The sequence below is a fragment of the Carettochelys insculpta genome, chromosome 20 (assembly GCF_033958435.1).
Source record: "Carettochelys insculpta isolate YL-2023 chromosome 20, ASM3395843v1, whole genome shotgun sequence".
Taxonomy (NCBI): domain Eukaryota; kingdom Metazoa; phylum Chordata; order Testudines; family Carettochelyidae; genus Carettochelys; species Carettochelys insculpta.
In genome coordinates this window covers 24,132,799-24,154,237 of record NC_134156.1, presented here as the reverse complement: position 1 = coordinate 24,154,237, position 21,439 = coordinate 24,132,799, and the positions used below count along the sequence as shown (strand labels likewise).

Here is a 21,439-nt window from a genome sequence, read left to right as displayed (position 1 = left end):
AGGGCCATAGCCCCACCCCGCCCCACCACACCCACTGCAGGTGCTGGTCACCTCTGCTCCAGGCAGAGCGCTGCACACGACGGTGCCGCTCGAGAGCTGGCGTGTGCTCGCTGGGGCCGCGCCCCTCTCCCCAAGCTGGTGCTCACCGACAGCGGCTGTCCCACACTCAGCATCCTGCCAGAGCTCCCTGCCTACTCCTGCTGGGGTCCCACCATTGCTGCATGGCTGCAGAGAGCCGCAGGAGGGACCAGCTCACCGAAGCCTCGCTGCCGGCACTGCTGTAGGTAACGGGGGGGACAGGAGCAGGGCCTCAGGCACAGCCAGGCTGGTCCTCTGCACCCTCATTCTGCGTGAGCCTTGTGAGCTCCTGCTGTCCCCGCGGCAGCCCCCACCCCCAGCGTGGAGAGAGCTGCGGCTGTGGCGCAGAGCAGGGTACAGGATGTTCATTATCTCAGCCCCCAGGTTCCCACTAGCTCCCCCCCATGGGTGGAAAAAATGTTGCTATGTGCGCTGAGGGAGGGGTGGATGTGCACCACCAACAGAAAGGTGCTGCCAGCTGTGACGCTCTGCTAATCCACTGGGCAGCGCTTGAGTCTCCCTGGGCGGCCGCCCCAGCACTCAGCTTACAAGGACCCCGGGTCAGCCCTCCCCTACTACCCCTCCCTTTTGCAGAGGGTGCGATCAACAGCCCCCCCACCCCCAGCCCCAGGGCCAGAACTTCCCTGGCTCTCAGCTGGAGGATGATGCAGCTGGTTCCCTCCAGCAATGAAGGGGAGGGTGGGGGGGCTCCCTGCAGGTGGCTGCTTGGCGAGCCTGGCTCAGGGCTGCTTGCGGTGTGTGTGTTACACGCAAAGATCAGAGGAAAAGTGCCTTTAAAAATGCTTTTAGCTACTGCATTGTGCGGCTAATTCAGTCAAGCTGGAGCAGCTGGCTTGCGAAGCGGCCTCCCACGGGCGAGCTGGGCTTTACCCTCCATCGCCACAGCACAGCTGCAGCTCGGGCACTGCGTGCTTGCAGGAGCTGCTCCAATGTGGGGGGGGCAGCAAGAAGAGATGGGGCTCTGGCACCCCACCACCCCAGGGACAGGCACAGCCTCAGCATCCCACTGCTCAGTGGGAGGGGAGCTACAAATCCCCCTGCCCGAGGTCCAGGCCTGGCTCCTTCACCTGCCGGGGCTTCAAACCACTGCTCCTAGGGCAGGTGTCGGCAACCTGCAGCTCTGGAGCCACACGAGGCTCTTTCAGGAGCCACTTGCAGCTCCAAGTGCTGCTGCTGCTGCGCAAACAAAAGTCCAAAGTCAGTTGCCCGCTGTTGAGCCAACTGAATTTAGTTTCTTGTTTCAGAGGCGGCAGCCGGAGTCGCTCAGCAGTCAGCTGCGGCAGGGAGCCCGCAAGAGAAAGACGGCTCTGCAGGGAACCGCCCCGCGCGGGCCAAGTCTAAACCGGCAGGAGAGCTGGGGAGAGCGTGGCTGAGCCTGCCCTTGCCAGAGCTGCACAACCGTGCCGAGGAGGAGATGGCAGGGAGCAGTGGGGGCAGCCAGCAGCTGTGGCCACTGCAGAACTGCACCTGCGGAGGCAAGTTAAGCCTGGGGGTGGTAGTGGTTAAACCTGGGGTTGGGGGGCCAGGACTACTGCTCTGTGTGGCCCAGAGAACCATGGGGGAGTGGACAGCCCACGGGTTGGTCAATGAACACAGCAGAGACCTTCAGCCCGGTTCACTCTTGAGGTGCTTTTATTGGGTTTTACTTGCAGGGCTTTAACTAAGGTCACTCCAGCCCGAACGCCGCTGCAAGCCAAAGAGCACGGAAAAGCCAGAGCAGCTGTCACCCAGGAGATCTACACAGCGGCACACGCCCAAAGATGGAGACACGGCCACCTGCCCGACCTGCAAACAGCAAGCGACAGCTCGGCCCAGAGCAGCCGGCTGGCCCCAGGGGTATGTCAGCTGCAAAGGGGAGAGACTGGGGTGCTGGAGCGCATGTGGGTGAGTTGTGAGAAGTCACAGTGCCCGTCCCCGGCCCAGCTTCCGACCCACTCCCAGCCTCCTGGAGAGAAGCCCGAAGGGGGAAGCCCAGAGGATGGGTCCCAAGGGGCTGTTTGACACACAGACAGCCCGTTCTCCTCCCCGCATCAGAGCCTGGGAGGAAACCAGCTGGCAGCATTATCCCACCAAGGGGACCCGGTCCCAGCCTCCCAGTGCTGCACCGTGGGCGACACCCTGCTTTGTTACAGCTAAGGAGAGAGGTGCCACAGCTGGGAGGGGGTCATCACTACACAGCGCAGGCAACCCCAGCAGCGAACACTCGGGAGGCATTTGAATGAGCACAAAAGGGGAGAAGCTGCGACGTCCAGGGGCCGAGCGCTGCTCCAGGATGGGCACGTGGGCCGAAGTGCGTTGGGTCGGACGGCGCCTCCATGATGCAGTGGGGGGCAGGCTCTCGACTGACCCTCTCCCCTGCTAGCAGAGGCCCGGGCTGGCCAGCTGGGATGCTGTGAAGGTCACTAGCGCACAAGCAGAGGGTGGACGAGACCTGCACTTGTGTCCCAGGGAGGTTAAACATGGCCACCGCCGCTGTTCAGCAGCGAGTGCTGAGCTAGGGGAGCCTGCCCAGTGCAGACTGGCTCCCCCAAACACCCCGGGCTCAGTGCAGGACTCCAGGTGCTAGGGAGCAGCTATCTGGCTGGGCGTGCCGTGAGCACAGCCAGCGAGTCGGAAGGGTGGAACCGGTTGCGGAGGACTCACTGCGCGCCAATGGAGTGGATCAGCTGCTGAAAACCAAGGTGGGGACCCTGCTGCTGGCCAGCGGCTGCCCACCGAACCAAGCTCAGCCCAGGCCTGGGCAGCGTGAGGCGGAAGGGCTGCCAGGGCTCAGGGAAGGAGCCCGGCCCTGCGCTTGCCAACGCAAAGCTGAATTACGAGTGCCCCTCGCTCCCGAAGGGCCTGTGCCTCACTCGGCAGGCGGCCAAGGAAAGCAGCCTCGCGGGGCAGTGCCGGGCCGACGCAGCGGCTGGCAGCTGGAGGCGATGGCACTAAATGCCAGGCCGTGGCAGGAGCACACACTGTGTTGCTGTGCCCGGCTTCTTCCCTCCGAGGGGCAGTGTACTTAGGAAGAAAGGAGCGAGCGAAAGGTTGCCTGCTCTGCAGAGCTGAGCCAGCTGCCCACCCTCCCGCCAGGACCCTTGGCATTTCAACAAAGCAATATGCAAAGGTGCCAGGCCTGCCTGTGCTCTGGAGTATGAGGAACGGGGCCACGGGAGCTCCCTGGGCTTGTTTGTTGACCTGTGGACACTGCGCAAGTGGCTGCAGCCCCAGCCAAGCCCCTTGGAGCCAGGTGCCCTGGCCCTGTCGAGGAGCGACTGCCAAAGCCACCGGGTTGGGAGTGGCCACTCAAAGACATCTGCCCACCGTGCTCTTGCCAGGGGGTGCCCAGAGATCTGCACGCCAAGCGCTGCCAGGGGGCCTGGCTGAGCACTGCAGCTCCTCGGCCGTTTACTCAAAGCTGTGACTGTGGCACAGGCTCAGGCGTTGAGGGCTACAGCCGGGCACTGGAGAAGGAGCGCTGGGGAGGGGCGTGTGACCCCTCTGAAGGGCAGTGGGGGGACCAAGCCATGCCGTCAGCACCCCCTCGGCCCAGGCTAGCTCCTGTGCTAAGGCTGCCGGGCTGGGCAGCCCACGCCATGCAACGGTAGGAGGTGGGGTGGTCAGCCCTTCGCTGCCATGCACCCGTGGAGCTTGTCAGCCCAGCCCAGCCCCCCGGCTGCCTGGCACACGAGCTCGGCCAGCTCAGGAGCGGCTGCAGGACCCCGAGAGGGCAGCGGAAGGAAACAGCCGAGTCGGGGGAGATGGGGGCCCGAGCGCGCGGATGCTGAAGCCAGGGCTCTCCTCATGCTGGACTAACAGCGTGGGGAGGTCCAGTGTCCCGCCAACAGCCAGGCCGCCTCTCGCCCCCAATCACCAGGCTCTGGCACGGACGGGGCAGAGTTCTGCCGTCGGTGGGAGAGGCGGTGCCCCCCTCCCCGCCCCGGCAGGGCGTCATTACGGGGGAGGGGCGGAGAAAGCAGCCTGCGCTGCGGAGGGCTGCCCTGCCCGGCCCTAGCTCCGGGGGAGGCTGCACATCTCGCAGTGCTCCGTGCCGGGCTGGTTCATGAAGGTGCAGTGCTGGCAGGCCCACATGGCCGAGGACGCCGCGTGGGTCGAGCTGCCCATAGCTCCGTAGTCGTGTGACCCTGGGAGCTGGACCCCGACGGTGCCTGGAGGAGGGGAACAGAGAGAGGTCAGGGCTGGGGAGGGGCAGGAAGAGAGGCCCAAGGGAGTGTCCCCAAGTAACCCAACCCTGGAGGCTCAGTGCCGGGGTCCCTGGCTCAGAGGCTCGGCCTGCATTCCCCAGGCCGGGCCAGGTCGCTGCACACGCACAGCTTGTCCCACGCGGTCGTGCCGCCTGCTGCCGGCCGAGGCACACGCCGGCCGGGGTTTCAGCACTCGCCTCTGCTCTGGGACCGGCGCCCCTCCGCAGACCCGCGACTCCTGGCCCGTCTGCTGCAGAGGGTCTGTGCTCGGGGGATGCGCCGGGAGCAAGCCCAGGCTCACAGGCCTCCTCCTGAGGTAACAACCGTCTCTCTCAACCAGCTCACCCCAGCACTGTGGCTCTGCCCCGACAGGGGTGTGCGCACGGCCCTGCTGGCTTGTCCCTGGCAGTGGGTCCTGCTGGGGCCCCCAGCGCCCTGAGCCCCTGCTAGCCTGGGGAACTCTGCCCCAGCTGTGCCTCAGCAGCCAGCCCAGGCAAACTGCTGCGGTTCTCCCCCGTTCCTGGCCCCCAGGGAGACGTGGCCCAGTCGTGGGCTAATGCTGGGGACTTACTACAGAGCTGCTCAATGGTGGCCCATTGCTCTGACTTCTTCCAGGTCTGTGCGAGCTCCTCGTTCCTGGTCCTCACCGCCTCCAGCAGCAAGCTGATGCTGTCCTGAACCAGAGAGCAGCGTGTCACAACCAGCGTGGACAGACCAGGGCTGTGCCCCCACCAGTCCCAGCCCCTCCTCCCTGTCCGCCACCGCGAGGGCAGGCTTAGCGGTAGCCAGGAAGCATCAAGCGAGGGGCTTTGAGCTTTCATCCCTTGATAGAGGGGCCCCCAGTATCTCTGAGGACACATGGAGAGGCTCTGGCTGGGAAGGGCGAGTCAATTAGGATTTGATTGGCTCTCTAAACCCCGTGTCTAGTTTCTTCCCAGGGCTGACATTCCCCCCAACGCTTGGCCGCACAGAAGCTACAGGAATTAATTCAGGACGGGTCACGTCAGATCACAGAGGTCCTGTCTGGCTTTACAATCTATACGCGGATACACACCGGAGCCAAAAGCCCTCCGCTGCATCCCTCGGCACAGAAACATGGGCCAAATTTATCTGGTGATTTTGTATTCGTGTTGGGCTGTAAAGCTGAGCAGGATGGGGGTGAAGGCACTGCGTGCTCAATCAGGATGTGGAGGCTTTTGTCAAGCAGTCCAGGTTGGAATAGCAGGAGGGCTTGGACTATAGTTTGGAGGTTTACGCAGGGGAAACTTGTGTGGTGCTTGCTCCCAGGAGGTCTGGTTCTAGCCATCATCACCAGCTCCTCGTTTCAGGAGCACTAGTTCACCTTTAGGGAGTTAACTGCCAGGCCCTCAAGGCCCTGTACTCCAATCATTCTGCAAGAGGGCGAAGGTCCCTCAATATGTCTACTGCAAAGCAGGGAGACCGGACACAATTCCATAGGCAACACCCACAACGTCCCTCGGATAGGCCCTGATCTCCAGCTGCCCACTGGCAGCCCAGCTGTGCTACACATGCTCAGGCTGCAGAACTCTCGAAGCCTCTGGAAAACACATGGCTTTTCTTGTCCGTGTTATTTAGAAAGGGGAAACTATGAGTGGTGCAGATGTCAGCACAGGGCCTGATCTGCAGCCAAGCCCCTCGCGCCAAGCCAGCGCTGCAAAGCCAGGAAGGACTTGTCCTGGGAGAGGTTTGGTGACTCTGACCCTGTTATCATTATAAGAGGAATGTTGGATTCCGACACTTTTAACCCTCTCCAGGGGCAGTGACCTGAGCTGGAGGCAAGGGGACGTGTCCAGCCAGTGACCTCACTCACACAGCCACTGACTCGCTGCTTCCAGCATAAGGGCCGACTTCTGCTCTAGTCCCCACCCCACCCTTCCCCCAAGCTTCTGCTCCAACCCCCGCCACTTCCACTCCCTTTCCCAAGGGCGCCACACTGTCCCTCCAGGAGAAACAGCTGTTTTGCTGCAGTGGGAGGTGCTGGGGAGAAGATCGGTGGAGCCAGGGGTGGCAGGGAGCCCTGGGGAGGGAGGCAGAGGGGGAGCTCAACTTCCCCATGGTGCTCAGCACCTGCTAATTTTTCTCATGGGCGTGTCAGTCCCAGAGCACCCAGGGAGCTTGGCTGCAGCTTCCAGTCACGCAGAGGCTGAGCAGGACTTCCGGAACGCAGACAAATCTAGTTTCTTAGGGGCCTGGAGAAGGAAAGGGAGTTGCCAAACTGTATTTTCTCAGCAAGAATGACAGATAAACCAGCCAATGAGCTGGGGCTAAGGACTCAGACTGGGCCATAAGAGACACCTGCGACTGATGCTCCTGCTTCAATTCCTGGCAGGAGAAGCTTAGTGCCGGTCTGTAACACGACCCTCATTGCAGGCCCTCTATCATCAGCCAAAACCATTTTCCCCCAGGACCTACCTGCAGAGGCATGACCTCATTGGTGACCAGAAAGAGGAGCAGATGGAAGTCAGAGATGATGTCTAGGAAAACAGAGGAGGTGTTCTGAGACAGGTACGTGGCCAAGCTGTGGAAGTCCTGCAGAGATGGGAAAGGGGAGGATAAACACCACAGACGTCACATTTCCTTACTCCAACGTGCCACCTTGATACTTCCACTCAGACACGCCGACATATAAAAGGCTGGTAAAGTCTTTTCTGCTGCCAACAGGCAGTGGTGAGGCCCACTGACAGCTGGAAATCGGAGCGCCTCGCAGAATGAATCACAGCTTTGCCATTTCCCAGGGGGAAAGAACCGGAACGAATGAGACGCCTCTGAGGGCCCTGGGTGCAGAGAATTGAGCCCAGACACTGGAGCACTCGGAACGGCCAGGAGTCAGAGCTGGGGCAGTGGGGGCACAGGAAGATAAAGCTCCCTGGAAGCTTGGTGTCCTGGTCGGGGACGAGAATGAGCTGGATGACAGGGCCAAGGCCTCCCAGACCTGTATTAGCCACGTGCACTGAAAGGAGGGAGCCTGACTGGGGCAAAGGAGACCCACGGCTCACCTCAAGGTGGAGAAGCCGGGGGGTGAGCAATCCTCTAGCACTATAGCCGTACTGGCTGCAGAACTGCCTACTCCAGTACACAGCAACCCCAGAATTACTAAGTGTCTCTCCTGGCTACCCCTCTCCTGGCTGCGCTGTTTGTGCTGGGACTGCTCCCTTCCGATGCACTTTCCATCCAGTCTTTGCTGCTTTCCAGGCAGCTCCCTTTCGAGAGACAGAACATTGCTACTACCAAGTAATGCAAAACGCCTGTCGCTTTTGCCAGCTCACATGGGGCCTGGGCAAGCTGAGAGCTGCCTCTGACCAGCGTTATCCAGGGCTGCTTTCTGTAATGAACAGTTCAGCCTTTTAACCGGCAACAAAAGCAGCCAGCATTCTCGGGGTCAGCACTAAATCCAGCAACCACTGCTGGCCCTGCACTTTGGTTTAACCCGCCCTAGCAGGCTGGCAGAGCAGGGCTGTTCTGTCACATACACGATACACTCTGAACTGATTCCCGACCAAACAAATTGCTCGGAATCAGCAGCTTCTGTTTAGAAGCGTCTTGCAAGAAGCAATTCTCGGTGAGCCAAAGGGCCTCGTCCACACCACTGGTTTGAGTGGGGACCGGCACCTCCAGCAGGGGTGATTTATAGGGAGGTGCAAAGCACTCTGAGGGGGAAGTTTTACTGAGCCCGTTGCCAAGTGTGGCTCGAACTAGGAGGAGACAGCTCAACGAAACAGCTGCTGCAGAGCCTCCACTGGCAGCTCCTTTCAGAGGTGTTAGCGCAAGGGAAACAGGTGGGAGATGACACATGCGTGTTATTGTACAGCGAGGACACTCCCTTTAACACACACTCACCTGAGTTTCTCCCAGCACGTCACGGTTCTCAATAGGAAACGGATTTTGAGAAATAGAAAAAGTGTAAACCGGATCCTTGGGGAAAGTTGTGGTGATCTAAAAATTCAAGACAGAGTTGTTAGTGCACAGTGCTGATCAGACAGGCCAGGCCAGGCCAGGCCCCCAGGCACCAGAGACCTCAGCCCAGTGCCTCCAACAGCTGAGAAACGCCACTCACTACACGCTGCAGCGTTCAGCCAGGAGGGCCACAAGGGGTTTATTCTGGGGAACGCGCCCCTTTCTCAGGGCGGCTGCAACCTTCAAGGACAGAGCATGTGGCACCGACGTGACAACTCTGCGCACGCCTGAGGATGACGACTTGGAAGAGGCTCTTTTGACACGTTACAGGATTAGAAGGGGATGGGGGCACTACGGAAATTGGCAGTAGGGACGTGGGGCACTCTGGGAAAGGAATAAAGAATCCATCCCGATCACTTCTCTAAAAGCAACTGTTTTGTCTTCTCTCTGCCCTGTAGGGCCAGAACTCGAGCACGGGCCGAGAAACCAACTGCGTGAAACACGGGTCGTGTGATCAGGCCCAAAGCAATAATCTAAAGGAGTGAGGTTACAGGAGCAGCCCCGGCTGGCTTGGAAACACGGTTATCAGCTGTGCAGGGTACGGTCTGGACCACGGCTGGACAGAGGGGCGCTTTGTTACACCCCGTGGGCTGGGCAGGGGAACTTCCTGCAAGTGAGCTAACAAAAACACAGCTCCTTTACTTTGCCAAGGAAGATTAGCGGAACCAAAAAATTGGTGGCTTGTCGAGAGCTTGGCTTTAGCCCTTTGCACCAGTTGTGTGTGAAACCTTTTAGCAAAAAGGGACACTTCCGTGCTGCACACAGCCAAAACACAGGCACGCTAGGGAGAGAGCGGCAAAAGTAGTGCAGCTGATACAAGCTTTTCTCCAAACGGTGATTCCTCAACTGCGTAAGCTTCTAACAGGCCCTTGCGCCTGTCTCTTATCTTGTGCACCTTTGCACAACTGCACTCAAACATTCTCGCCAAGGACAAGACCCCTCTCTGATGTATGTTCTCCAGAATCGCCTCCTAATCCTGGCATCCCCTGCCCAGGGCACCCAATACCATCACTGGACTGGTGGGGACCAGCTAGATGCAGAGGAGAACAAGGCTCAGTAATCACATGCTTCCCAGGCTAGCAAGAGGGACCTGCAGCTCTTACTGGGTGACCCAAGCCACAGAGCACTCAAACGAATCCTCCGCCACCCTTCTGGCCTGCTGCCTTTTGTTACATGCGCTATCACAGGCCTCACCGATGTTCCTTCTCTTGGCCGCTTATGTCAGCTGGTGGGAGGTGACGGTGGGTGAACCAGAAGGTTGTATGGGCCAGCAAGGTGCCATCGTACTCTGATACGATGGCCAGTAAAGTCTTATCAGCAAAGGCTTTTCGGAGGGATGTGTGCGGTGCGGTGGGGTGCGATGCTGACAGTAACGTCCATCGCAATGTTAGTCTGAAGAATCCTTCTCCGGGTATTTTTTTAATTTGCTTCAGAAATTCAGTTTTCCATCATGCCAGACTCCTCCCAAGTCCCCACTCTTTCAGTCTGTTTTCATCTTACTTATGCCCCAGATATTCCAAAAGCAGACACCTTTACCGCAGGGGTAATTAATCCCTTCTAGTGCTGTCAACTGGAACGGAACATTGACGGGCTCTGGACAATGGGCCCCATTGTTCCAAACGCAACGTTTCCCAGCCTGACTCACGTCAAAGCCATCAGCCCAAATGCAGCTTTGATAAGGAACACACCCCCCAGGAAAAAAACTGACGGAGAGGAAGAGAGTGTTGGAGTCCCGGCCGCCTGCTTCCCCACATCTGGGAGTTCCTGGGGCAGCGCTCAGGGTGTTTGTATTCATGCCAGCAGCAGCTAGAGTGGATGTGTTGCTTTGAATGGATTTAATCATTAGTGGCATCACCTCCAACCCCACCATATTCTCTGTCATCTGTATTGTCTGCCTCGCAGTCTGCCAGGCGGGAAAGCCCCCCATTAACACTGAAAGACGGGGCAGGGTTTGAATGCTGCTTCCAAGTGCGCTGGCAACTCTTACTCCACAAGGGAGGGCTCTCAGACCAATCGCCCTTTGGCTCCCAGCACTCAAGGACGCGTAGTCCAAGATGCACCCCTGCTTCCTGAGGGCACGCTCAGGGGAGGGCAGACAGGCAGATCTGCAAGCAGGACCCCTTCGCCACAACAGAAGCATTAGGAACTGGCAATGGAAGAGCCGTAGGCCGTTACGTAAGGCAAACCCCGCTTGCTCCTCACTGGAATGAGCGGTGCTGTTAATGACCGCTAGGAAAGAGACAACCGGTGCTTCCTAATCAGCTCCCAATGACTGAATACCCAGCAGATGCAGGGGGCTCACCGCTGCCTTCGTTTTATGGGTAAATTCTATTTCTTAACAGCCGTAAGACACTCCAAGAAGTGCCCTCTGGAGAAGCACATGCATTTCTCTGGCACCACAGCACCCCTGCACCCAGAGAGCTGCACTCCCTGGCTTAAAGAGTGGTTTGAAGAGAGCAAACTCAAAAGACGACCTTCAGACCTTGTGGACATCTCGTGATGGTGCGACAGGAAGTCTGCCTTGATTCTGCGGCCAGGTGCGAAGGGGCAAGCGCTGCAGCAAATACTTACATCGATGATTAGGTACTCGACAGGCAGCGGGCGAGCTAGCTGAGTGATCTCGTTGCCAAACTTGTCTATGTCCTGAAATAAGAAGAGGTGAGTCAGTGACCTGGGTGGACCCGGTGTAGATTGATGTATCCCTGAGCCGGAATGCCCAGGCAGACGACTGGAGTTGCTTTGCATCTTAGGAATGACACAGAGAACTCTTCATTTTCCTCTGTCGTTTTGTTGGGTGCTAAGCTGCTGTTAGCAAACCCGCTGTGTAGCTGTCTCCGCTGTTACAGCAACGCTTCCCTGCTCCTCAGATTATTCCAACCCATCTCTCGGCCGACGTCTGAGGCAGACAAGCCAAAAGGCGCCATGGTTATAATGGCATGTTCCCTTCACACCACAGAGGGACATAAACTGGGCCTTCCTGCCTAGGCTGTCCTGTCACGTCACCATGCTGAAGTCTCCACAAATTGCATGTGCTCATACCCGGCAGGCCTGTTTGTGGCCAATGGAAAACCAACCCCTTTTTCTTAAATACACAGATCTGGAAAAACCACACAATCTGCCGAAGCCTAAACTTGTTTTGCTTTGTCAGATGAATTGAACATAAAGTTTAATTAGGAAGAAAAACGGCCAGCATATGTTCATTAATCATGAAATGACAATTAGACTTGATTTATGTCAAACACGCTGAGTTCAAACAGCTTCAGAAATAAATGAATAAGAACTGACTCTTTTCATTACCGATTCTGTAACAGGGGACTGTATTTTCTACCTAAATCATCCCTTAATGTGATATAAATCATTCATCAAGCTGCACATAAATCATACAGCCATGATTCCCAGTCACAGACTTTTCAGAAAAGTTCAGGTTTGTTGGGCTTTCTCAGAACGGCTGGGAGGCAAATCCCCTGACGGTTACACAGGCTCATACACGGTTGTCGCCCCAGCACACATGCAGACTCTCCCACGGCTCTCATCCCAGCACGCTCAACTTACTTCTTAGGAACCACTGCTAAAAGACCATGAAATCCAAAATCCATCCTGTAGCCAGAGGTGAAAGTAATTTACGCAGATGCCCCCTGGTGCGCAGCTCTGGCTGAGCCACGGCAAAAGCCAGCAGGAAGCTATTGAAAGAGCTGGCAGGGACCTGGTTTTCACCCCACTTGCAGCCCCACACTGCAGACGGAGTGGGTATCTCTGGGGCTTTGTGAAGCACTCCTGAAACACAGGCAGCAAGCAAAACCCTTCAGAGAGACACTCGCAGATAACACTGTCCCTTTAAAAGCTGCAGCTTTCTGGCTCTGACTGTGCTGGTCCTAGTGCTGGCGTAGCATTTCTCAGCTGCTCTTCCACAGCGATTCTCAGCCTGTTTACCACTGCGGGTAGCAGATGCAGCTCCCTATATCATGTGGGCTGCACCTATGCAATATACGTACTACAGGATGAACCTCTCCCCCAGCCGGCAACATCCACAATCCGGCGTGATTTTAGTCAGCCGGACGACCACTTCTCCTGGGTGTGGCCCAGTCTCCTGTGGTTCCGTAAGTTTGTTTGCAGTCACCAGGCCTGGCTTGCAGGGCTGTGTGCCGCTATTTTGTTGTCACTGACCCCTAAATGTCTTCCAAGGGCCCAGTAAGCAGTGGGAGCGTTGGTAATGGGCCACGCAATTCTGATCCCCACCCCGTGGTCCGGCAAATTCTCTCATTTGGTGCCAGTCAGCTCCCGAGGGTGCTGGACTAGAGAGGTTCAACCTGAACCTCTACGACCCTGAGGGCATCACATGGGCCACAGCTGAAACACACAGCGTTAAGGGCAGCTCCCCCAGCCCTGGTTCTGCACAGTTCTCACACACACAGTCAGGTGCCCAAGCATGCTCTCACATGCTAATGTGCTTGTAGAAGCCAATGGCACCGCAACAGCCTGTGCCCCTGGAAATCATTCCCCCTTCGTAGGATCAACCTTCCAGTCTTTGAAGTTTCCCTTATAAGTAATCGCGATAAGAATAATTTCTCCTTGAACCTGACAGGCTGTTGGCCCTGAGGTTATTTTAGCAACAGTTCTGGCTGCTTGTGGCCTTAGATCTCCCTGGCTCTGACAGCAGCAGCAGAAGACGCAGAGCCTTTTCAGAGTGATCACAGGGCCCGAACGCCAGCCTGCGCTCAGATCTCAGCAATACTGCAAGGATCAGGACTCAAATCCAATCAAGCTGCATCAGCTTCCCAAACACTCTTCTGCCCCTGCAAGAACGAACCTGCAACAACTCACACATAATTAGCCCATCTGGAATTCATTTTCAAATCTAATTAAGTTCTAATATGCGGAAACATTTTTCCAGCACCTGTTCGCTTTAATCTTCCCCCTGGGGATTTCCATGTTAAAAGCCTGCTTTTTAATGTCATGCTCCTACCGCCTCAAAGATACTTTCTAAAATTCTTAGGACCAAATTGATACCTAACTTCCCCCCAGCTAAAGGATGTATTTTCCGACACCTCCCCCACCCGCCAGGAACGAGGTAGGCACCTATCTTTTCCCCACATGTACCGTTTTATTAGGCAGTTACATTTTATAGCCCTAACAAATGCCAAGCTGGAAAGATTGCTACAAGAGACGCAGAAACACGTTTTCACTCCAAATCTGGCAGTCATCAAGGCCCTTGCAGTCTTTAACCAGATATGCGGTCAGCTCTTACTGTGACTCCGGGATTCCCAGCACCAGGCGGCACCAGGTGCTCTGTTTAGCAGCCGTGGCTCCATAGGGAGGGCAGCAAGGAGTTAAGGAAAGCTCAGATTCTACTTGTTGCCCAGACAAAAATCAAGCAATAGGCCCCAGAGGAAGTGGGCTATGAATCACACCAGAGACAGGAGTAGAGATGAGCTCCTGCAATCCTAACATTTTGAAACAGTTTGACCTAATGGTAGTGGAGCTTCTCTTTCCAGACAGGAAAATGATTAATCCATTGGCGTAGAGAAATACCATTACCCAAGGAAGTTACTCTCAGTATTCTCATGCTTCTGCTGGCAAGCTAGCGCTGCAAGCTAGCAATGGGGAGAAGACAGCTCACGAAGAGTTCAGATTCTCAGGGGTTATGAACCAGCGTGTGTATGGTCAGTCAGATATAAGAGTTTGCCAGCCAGCTGGACTGCTAGTGACCGGAGACGGCTTACCACTCTACACGGTACTGTCCCACTGGTTCCTTGGATACAGGCAAAGAGGGGAACACACCTCGGGTCTTCCTTAAAACTAGATTGCCATTGCAACAAAGGCTGTGTCTTCTGTGTCTGTCCAGCACCTAGCACAATGAGGTTCTGCTCTAGGACTGGGCTCCTCGGTGTATCCACAACTACAAATGGACCACGGCTCTTTACTCTTCAAGGCAAACAACCCTTTAATGTGGAGAACATTTGCACCAATGATAGTCTCTCGTGATCAGATCTTCCTGGGTTCACACAGCTAATGTTGCTTTGCTTTGCTGTATCTGGGTTTTTTGCATACCCTGTGACTTAGCTCTTACCTAGCACTTTTGGTCTCTAAAGCTCAGCCTTGCACAGCAGAAGGTGAGCAACAGCCTCACGTCCGGGATGGACGATCTGAGGCAGAGGTGAAGAGACCTGCCGACGCTCACACAGCGAGTCAGCTACAGCACTGGAGCAGAACCTTGGAGAGCCCTGACCAGGATTCTTCAAATTTTTTCCATCCATGGTGCAATAAATTTTGTTATGTGCACAAAGGCATGAGTGGATGTACACCAGCAAGAGAAAAACATGCTGCTGGTTGGGGGCGCTCTGCTAATCAGCTGAGTGGCACCCGACTCTCTCCTGGGTGGCCGCCCAAGCAGTCAGCTTGCAGGGAACACTTGTCCCAGCTCCTTGCCCAGTTTTGTCTCCACTGAGTTAAGCTGCAGTCTCCCACTGGGTTATTGCTCAGAGTAACAGAACCTCTTTCCCGCTCCAACATGCACAGTCCAGAGAAGGCCAATACAAATCATGGAATAGAACGCTAGGACAGGAAGGGACCGCGAGAGTCCATCGAGTCCAGCCCCCTGCCCCAATGGCAGGACCAAGTACTGTCTAAACCATCCCTGATAGACATCTATCTAACCTGTTCTCAAATATCTCCAGTGATGGAGATTCCACAACCTCCCTCGGCAATTTATTCCACTGTTTGACCACCCTGACAGTTAGGAACCTTTTCCTAATGTCCAACCTCAACCTCCCTTGCTGCAGTTTAAGTCCATTGCCTCTTGTTCTATCCTCAGAGGCCAAAAAGAACAAGTTTTCACCCTCCTCCTCATGACTCCCTTTTAGATACCTGAAAACTGCTACCATGTCGCCCCTCAATCTTCTCTTTTCCAAACAAAACAAGCCCAATTCTTTCAGCCTTTCTTCATAGGTCACATTCTCTAGACCTTTCATCATTGTTGTCGCTCTCTTCTGGACCCTCTCTAATTTCTCCACATCTTTCTTGAACTGCAGCGCCCAGAACTGGACACAATACTCCAGCTGAGGCCTAACCAGTGCAGAGGAGAGCGGAAGAATGACTTCTCGTGTCTTGTTCACAACACACCTGTTAATGCATCCCAGAATGTTTGCTTTTTTTGCAACAGCATCACACTGTTGACTCATATTTAGCTTGTGGTCCACTATAACCCCTAAATCCCTTTCTGCTGTAGTCATTCCTAGATAGTCTCTCTCCATTCTGTATGTGTGAAACTGGTTGTTCCTTCTCAAGTGGAGCACTTTGCATTTGTCCTTATTAAACTTCATCCTGTTTTACCTCAGACCATTTCTCCAATTTATCCAGATCATTTTGAATTTTGACCCTATCCTCCCAGCTTCATATCATCTGCAAATGTAATAAGCGTACTTTCTATGCCAATATCTAAATCGTTGATGAAGATATTGAACAGAACTGGTCCTAACACAGACCCCTGCAGAACCCCCCTTGTTATACTTTTCCAGCAGGATTGAGAACCATTATGAACTACCCTCTGAGTGCAGTTATCCAGCCAGTTATGCACCCACCTTATAGTAGCCTCATCTAAATTGTATTTGCCTAGTTTTTTTATAAGAATATCATGTGAGACCGTACCAAATGCTTTACTGAAGTCTAAGTATACCACATCTACCGCTTCTCCCCCTATCCACAAGGCTCATTATCCTATCAAATGGGTATTCCTGGCATATTACATGGACATGCTTCCTCTTAGCACAGACCTAAGAACAGTCTGCCACTCTCCAACACGATGGCATTCTAATGATAACACGCTCACTCAAGAGGCTGTGAAAATCCATTCTGCACACTTTGGATTGGTTAGTCTGAGCCAAACTGCAGATGCAGATCTAGCTAATCTTCTGAACTATGCTAAGGACTGCCATCTGCTTTTTACTCACTTAGAGGAGACGCATTCCCTGGTGCAGACTAGGTGGTGACTACGTGGTAGGTCTCTCCCCCCAGATAAGGCAGGGAGACCTTTGGACACCTATCAACTTTCTCACCGCTGGGAATCTAGGCGTAGCAAGCTTTTGCGATAAGAATAAAGGCAGTGTCCTTCCATCCTCCCCAACAACCATCCTTGGCTGGGGACAGAGGACTCTATACCCAAGGAAGCACCTCCTACAAAACAAAGTTGTGCACAGGAGAACCTAGGCGGGATGAAATGCAGGGTGAAGATGGAAATATCCCTCCTCCGTTCTTTGGTAACGCGGGAGCAACTGCCAGAAAGAGCAGCTACCACAGAACCCTTCTGGACTACAGAGCATCTCTCCTGCGCCGATGAGAACATTCCTCAATAGTCTGACTGCTCCGAGAGTTCACATCATCATGACCTGCAAAGATTCCTTTAATGGAGGCCCAGAGGCATGTTTGTGTTATATGCAACATCTGACTTTCAGCAAGAGGAATTTCAAACGTACAGACAGAAGGAGAGGGAATTTCTAAACCGAGCGCTCATAACACACTCTTGTCTGACTGTCTTGGGGTAGGAGAAGTTGGGTTTGGTATCCCAGGGGGCCGTAATAAAAACCTCAAAATGCTGTCAAGCTAATCCAGACTGGACAAAATGGTGTTTTCCAGAGCTTGGCCTGAAACAAAAGTTTAATGGCCGATGTGTCTTGCAGCTGACACTGCATGAAGCTGAGCAGTCGTCCAAATGCAAAGACCAAGCCCATTAACCTCCGCCAGGAAGGGAAATGTCCCTTTTGTAACGCAAGCCTCATTAAAAAGGGCTTTAAATTTTTGCCATCCACCAATAAGTTTCTTGGCTATTGGAACAGCAATAACATGTGACTCACGACAGGGATGACATCTTTTGTGTGCTGAGATCCCAGGCATTTGCCTGAAGTTAACAGAAGAACCAAGCCCTGCAGAAGTACTAACCCATGACTACTTAATGCTTCAAAGGGGCCTTAAAAGTCAGCGCTGTTATTTTTCAGCTTCGTACGATGGAATTTAGAGACATCCATGAAATAAGTCCAGCGCGAGAGTCCTGTGGTGCTGCCACCTGGGAGTTGCTGGGGCATACAATAAAATGACACTGCCTGACAATAGAAAGCCGTGAACTCTGCCCCCGAGCTGAAGCCAACTTGGAGAGCAGCATTCACACATAATGAGCCGCAAGAAGCGGGGAACACACAGCTGGACAATCACATTTCCAAAGGTGCTGAGCACCCACTGACTTCAATCCCCAGTGTTTAAAATACACTCCTAGCTTAAGCAAGATGGGTAGGTGCACTTCTTTACTTCCTAGAAACACATGAAAACAGGGAGGAGAAGACAGATGGAAGGACTTCAGCAGCCCTGATATGAAGTGGACTCTTTAGGCTTTCCACCCTATCGGAAAATGAACTCAAGAGGAGGTTGACAGTACTGTGGTCTCTGGTGCTAGAGGACAGAATGGTTACCCTTGTAATTACAGTCATTCCAGGTCTGCGTACTGAGAAGGGAGGGGGCCTTTGCGAGTTTGGGTAGAGTTACTGTTGTTGAAAAGCACCAGCTGGTATTTTTGCAATACCATAACCAGGGCCCTCTCCAGTTCACAGCCGCGGCAAACACATCACAGAGCAGGAAATCTGACCGCTTTTGTGAGCTTTGGCTCTCTCCAGATTTCACTGGGGAGACCAGCATCTCTCAGACCGGCAGTCCAGACCCGAAAGGGAGCAGCAGGGGAGAGTGTGAGGTTATTTTAAGGGGCAGTCACAATACTGCCACCCTTACTTCTGCGTTACCTTCAGAGCTGGATGGCCAGAACGTGACGGCCATTGGCCGGGAGCCCAGCACAGAAGTACACGTGGCAATACCATGCCATACCATGCCGCCATTACTTTTGTGCTACTGCCCTCAAGTTGGGTGACTGGTGAGTGGCAGCTGCTGACTGAGGGCCCGGCTCTGCAGGCAACAGGACAAAACTAAGGGAAGCAAACCACACCACGCGGTCCTCGCTTCTGTGCTGCTGCTGGCAGCAGCTCTGCCTTCACAGCGGGAACCAGGCCACCAGCTGCCCCTCTCCAATCGTACAGCTCTGAAGGCCGCATTGCACCAGCTGCAAAGCACAAGTAAAAACAACAGTATTGCAACCCTGCCACAGCAACCTTGTGACCTTCCCGCAACTCCTTTTGGGGTCAAGACCCCTGTGATTGCACCACCGTCAAGTGTCAGATTTAAACAGCTGAAATCACGAGATTTACCATTTTAAAAATCCTCAGACTGTGCAATTGACCAAAACAGACCACGAATTTGATAGGACCTTAATCGTCAAAGAAGAGATTGTTGCACGGCAATTCCTGATGGTCCTCACTAATCCTGCCCCTTGACCCTCTGGATTTACCAGTGGGATGGATGACCACAATGAGGAATTATTTAGCAGAGTAATTTATATTCTTGCTCCGGAATGCTCCTGACTTTCACAACTAAACAAATTTCCAGCTTTCGCATCTGATGGCCTGAACACCCCCACGAAGACAGCACCATGCTGCTGTGTGTTAATAGGACGGTTTCTGGCAGCAGCAGGGCAAGAGGCCAACATAAAGAGAAAAGTAAAGACATAGAGGAATGGCCGGGCAGGCAGCTCAGGAAAAAATGCTTTGGTTTATGAAAACAGAGCAAATCTGGTACCATCAGTTTCCTGTATTCACGATATTTAAGACATGTCTACAGCTGATAGACCATTGAGATGAGTCACACTCATTCACATGGGAACCTTATTTTCAGCAGCAGCTGTAACACACTGAGGGGCATACTAGCCTCTGACCCCCTTTCACAAATGCATCTTGATGTGCGCTACACAAGAAAGGCTTGAAGAGTGAAGAGAGCTGTTATTTTGCCTTGAAGCACCTCTTTGCCTGCTTGCCAGAGTCCTCAAACCTGTAACACTCTCACTAATTTCTCCCAGCTGCACGGCTTTGATCCCTGACACAGGCTTCAATCTCTGCAGCATTACTAATTCAGAGAAATTTCTCAGTCATTTCAAAAGCAAAGATGACACAGACAAAGGGTAAAGACAGAAGATCTTTTCCTTATGTGATGAACGCATTGTAGTACCCTTGCTGCTTCATATTTTTCCAGTGTTACTTTGGTCACCTTCTCCTATTGGCAGGAGTTTTAAAATGCATCGTCTACTTTACGCAACTAGTGGAGACAGGAACTGAATAGCTTCCCCTCCCATATTTGGATGCTAAATTGTTCTATAAATATATTCCACACTGCACAAACATTGGCTTCATGGTCCTCATTCAACTGTCACACTAAACTTAAAATTAATATAGCCCATTTCCTCCTGAAGTGCTTGTCAAGCCGATAAACACTACCCCTATTCAGCTTATTCTTGCTCACCAGTGGCCCAGCCATGTGAGGTGAAATATGGCAACTGCTTTGAGCACACAGCAACCCTGCACCACAGCTTAGGGCAGGAAGCAAAAAGCTGAAGGGTAAAGGTAAGTAGACTGATTATTAAACTGGTTATTGCCTGGTGACCACAGTGCTTCAGTAATACGCCTGCTATCCTGCTGATGGGAGAGCCAGAATGTTACTTTACCAAGAACCTTCATCTTCTCACTGCACAGCCAAACCTCCTGAGGACTCTTGCTCCCAACAAAATGTTTAATCAAAGCTTTGCCAAGCTCAGTGTCACACACCCAGTGACTATGAGGTAGTGCCTCTGACCTCAGACCTTTTTATATTTAATGAGACCCAAGTGGTCAAGTGAGTAAGCTCACCATTCATTTAAAAAAGTTCCCAAAAAAGTCAAGGTACCGCAGCCAAACATGTTTGAATTCAAACACTCCTCAAGCCCTCCTACTGCACAGAAGGGAAAGACAATTACAGGCAAGAGTTACACAACATAGGAAATAACCTGAAGATTGACCCAATGATTCATCCCACTGGTTCATGGAAACTTCCACAGAGGGCTGGTGGAATCTGTTTGCTTTCTCTTTACCACCATTGCTTTGGGTTACAAGCCGGAGGTTAGCACCTGCTGGAACCCTGCTTTCCTGATGCTCTGAATGTTTCGCTACCACACAGCATGCAGCTTTCTGCAGTTCTTCTGGACATGGAGCCATGGACTGTGTCACAATGTAGGGCTCCTTCTTGACCTGAGCAGGATCTCCTGGCTTCGAGATGAAGCACTGAAGGCTGAGATCTGCAGTCACCACAAGCTGCACTCTCACATTCTAGACTAGCACAACTGTACCACCTCCTGGCTTCTTGACAAGAGGCCAATGAGACCTTTGGCTGCTCATGTGGGCGTCCTTTGGGAATAGTCCATCAGTTGCTGTGGTGGGGACTCGGAATCAGTTCCTTGGGTGAAAACTCAATTTACAAGCGCACAAACGGGGAAAGGCTGATAGAGCAAGGAAGAAATTGGGCTGGAAGGCGTCTCACAATTCCAGGGGGCATCAAGGCAAATCAATCATGTGGTGCTGGCAGAAAAAAAAACACGCAGAGGAGTTTACCAATCAGCAGTTTCCTGATCGTCACTCAGCACCACTCTGGGGCCCACAGAAGTACTCCCGAAAGATTTGCTCTCCGTGGCGTACATGGTGCTCAATTTAACAGCCTTGCCTTGCCTACACTACTTAATGGGCAGTCTCAAATGCAACAGGAGGTAGTGTCACATGCAGACCGGATCACAAACACCAGATACACACACATATGAGATAGCTGGCACGGATGATGGATGGCTAATTTGTTGGCAGGCATCCTCATTAACTTAATGTTCTCCATGATTCATGAAGCACCAAAACGCAGCAAATGGGATTTTCGAGAAGCAGCACCATTGTTCTCACCGAGGCCCTATTCTGATCTTTCCCACCCAAATCTGGAAAGACAAGAGGTTTGAAAAACTGCAGGGACAAATGTGTGAAGTGGCTGCTCGTCTCTAGCATCGCATTTAAAAGCTACATACTCCATACGGGCAGTAGTGCAGATACAGACGGGGCTTTGGCATGCACCCTGCAAGGACGGCTCTTCTGATGGCCAATGCTCTTGTAGATTCTTGCTCTGAACATGGGTGGCCTCCGCTGTGTAGCAGGAGGGGCTTCTGAGGGTTACAGTCGTGACCGAACAGTAAGGCACTAACGGCAGGTACTAACCCCTGCCCCAAAGAGAGAAAAGCCAGCGTTGTGGAA

At 53.6% G+C, this 21,439-nt stretch overlaps 1 protein-coding gene across 1 annotated transcript in view; it reads right to left on the bottom strand.

Annotated features, from left to right (window-relative positions):
• Positions 1 to 1,708: 1,708 nt before the first annotated feature.
• Positions 1,709 to 21,439, bottom strand: part of NPLOC4 (NPL4 homolog, ubiquitin recognition factor) — a 45,943-nt gene continuing 26,212 nt past the window's right edge. The window contains exons 13-17 of the mRNA XM_075014250.1: positions 10,833 to 10,904; positions 8,145 to 8,240; positions 6,720 to 6,836; positions 4,858 to 4,960; positions 1,709 to 4,250 (exon numbers count right to left, since the gene is read on the bottom strand). Of these exons, the coding sequence (XP_074870351.1) occupies positions 4,093 to 4,250; positions 4,858 to 4,960; positions 6,720 to 6,836; positions 8,145 to 8,240; positions 10,833 to 10,904 (546 nt within the window). The 3' untranslated portion in view covers positions 1,709 to 4,092. The remainder of the gene's footprint in view (positions 4,251 to 4,857; positions 4,961 to 6,719; positions 6,837 to 8,144; positions 8,241 to 10,832; positions 10,905 to 21,439) is intronic.